General features: G+C 50.3%; 1 protein-coding gene across 1 annotated transcript in view; it reads right to left on the bottom strand.

Annotated features, from left to right (window-relative positions):
- The window catches only part of LOC104122544 (aryl hydrocarbon receptor), a 51196-nt gene that overhangs the window by 24030 nt on the left and 26111 nt on the right, over window positions 1-1055 (bottom strand). Inside the window, exon 3 of the mRNA XM_035890251.1 lies at window positions 966-1041. Coding sequence (XP_035746144.1) covers window positions 966-1041 — 76 coding nt within the window. The remainder of the gene's footprint in view (window positions 1-965; window positions 1042-1055) is intronic.

The following is a 1055-nucleotide window of genomic DNA, read 5'->3' on the forward strand; positions in this document are numbered from 1 at the left end:
GAGCGAGGCCTGCACTGCGCCACGGACTTCCACCCTGCGCAAGAACAAGCGTGCTTCAGAAACACCAGCACCACGCTGCTTTGGAGCATCATCGCAGATGATGGTTTTCGGGCAACTTGTTCAGCGTCGCAAAGGCTGACGCAGGACAGCTCTTTACCAGGGCAAAACCACTGCAGAGAACACTGCCGATATAGTCAAACAAATTGACCTGATACTACGAGGCAAACAACTTCTCCTTGAGGCCATTCATTTTTCATTTCACCCGTTTCCCAATCCTACAAGCAGGGTTTAAAAGAGAATGGAAAAGAAAAAAAAAAAAAAAAAAAAAAAACTGGGGCATTTATTACAATCAATGATTTGGAGTTAAAAAGAGAAATAATGGTGTTTCCGAGGTCATACACAGTACTCTCGGGTGCCTGCTGTTTCATCAGGAAAACGTAGGGCTGCCTAAATACCCTCCTGTGGGCTCCTATTAATGCCAACAATCATAGCCCAGTAGAATGCAGACATGCCTTTAACACGGTCTATTTTAAAAGGTTCCCAAATAAACTGTAACCACGTCGCAGGTAATTATTATTCACTGTCAGCACACTGAGGATTTCAGCCGTCTGTTGTAATGGGGAAAAAAAAAGTCACTTGCATCGTGAAACTTCCCAGCTGGGCTGCGCAACGCGCCGCTACCCTGGCAGCTCTGCCTACCAAAGCCTCAGCCCGGGACCACGCCGAAAACCGCCAGCGTAAACCTCAATTTTCTACTTCAGCAGAACCCACAAGCAAAATCAACTTCATCTGTCCAGGCCCCTCTAATTCCAAACAAGTGCGAGCTCTGCTTTCGCCAAGGCGCGACGCATCCTGAAGCCTTTCAGCTTGAGATTGCGAAGCGCGAAAATCCGGTGTTAGAAAGGGGGGAAAAAAGCACATCTGGGGGACAATCCCAGGGGAGCTCCCGCCGGCGGTGCCCTTACCGCTGAAGAAGCTCTTGGCGCGGAGGTAGCCAGCGCTGAGGCGCAGGACCGACAGCTTGTCCAGCCCGGCCACCACCTCCTCGGGGAAGG

Source organism: Egretta garzetta, unplaced genomic scaffold, assembly GCF_000687185.1.
Source record: "Egretta garzetta isolate BGI_Z169 unplaced genomic scaffold, ASM68718v1 scaffold732, whole genome shotgun sequence".
Lineage (NCBI taxonomy): Eukaryota > Metazoa > Chordata > Aves > Pelecaniformes > Ardeidae > Egretta > Egretta garzetta.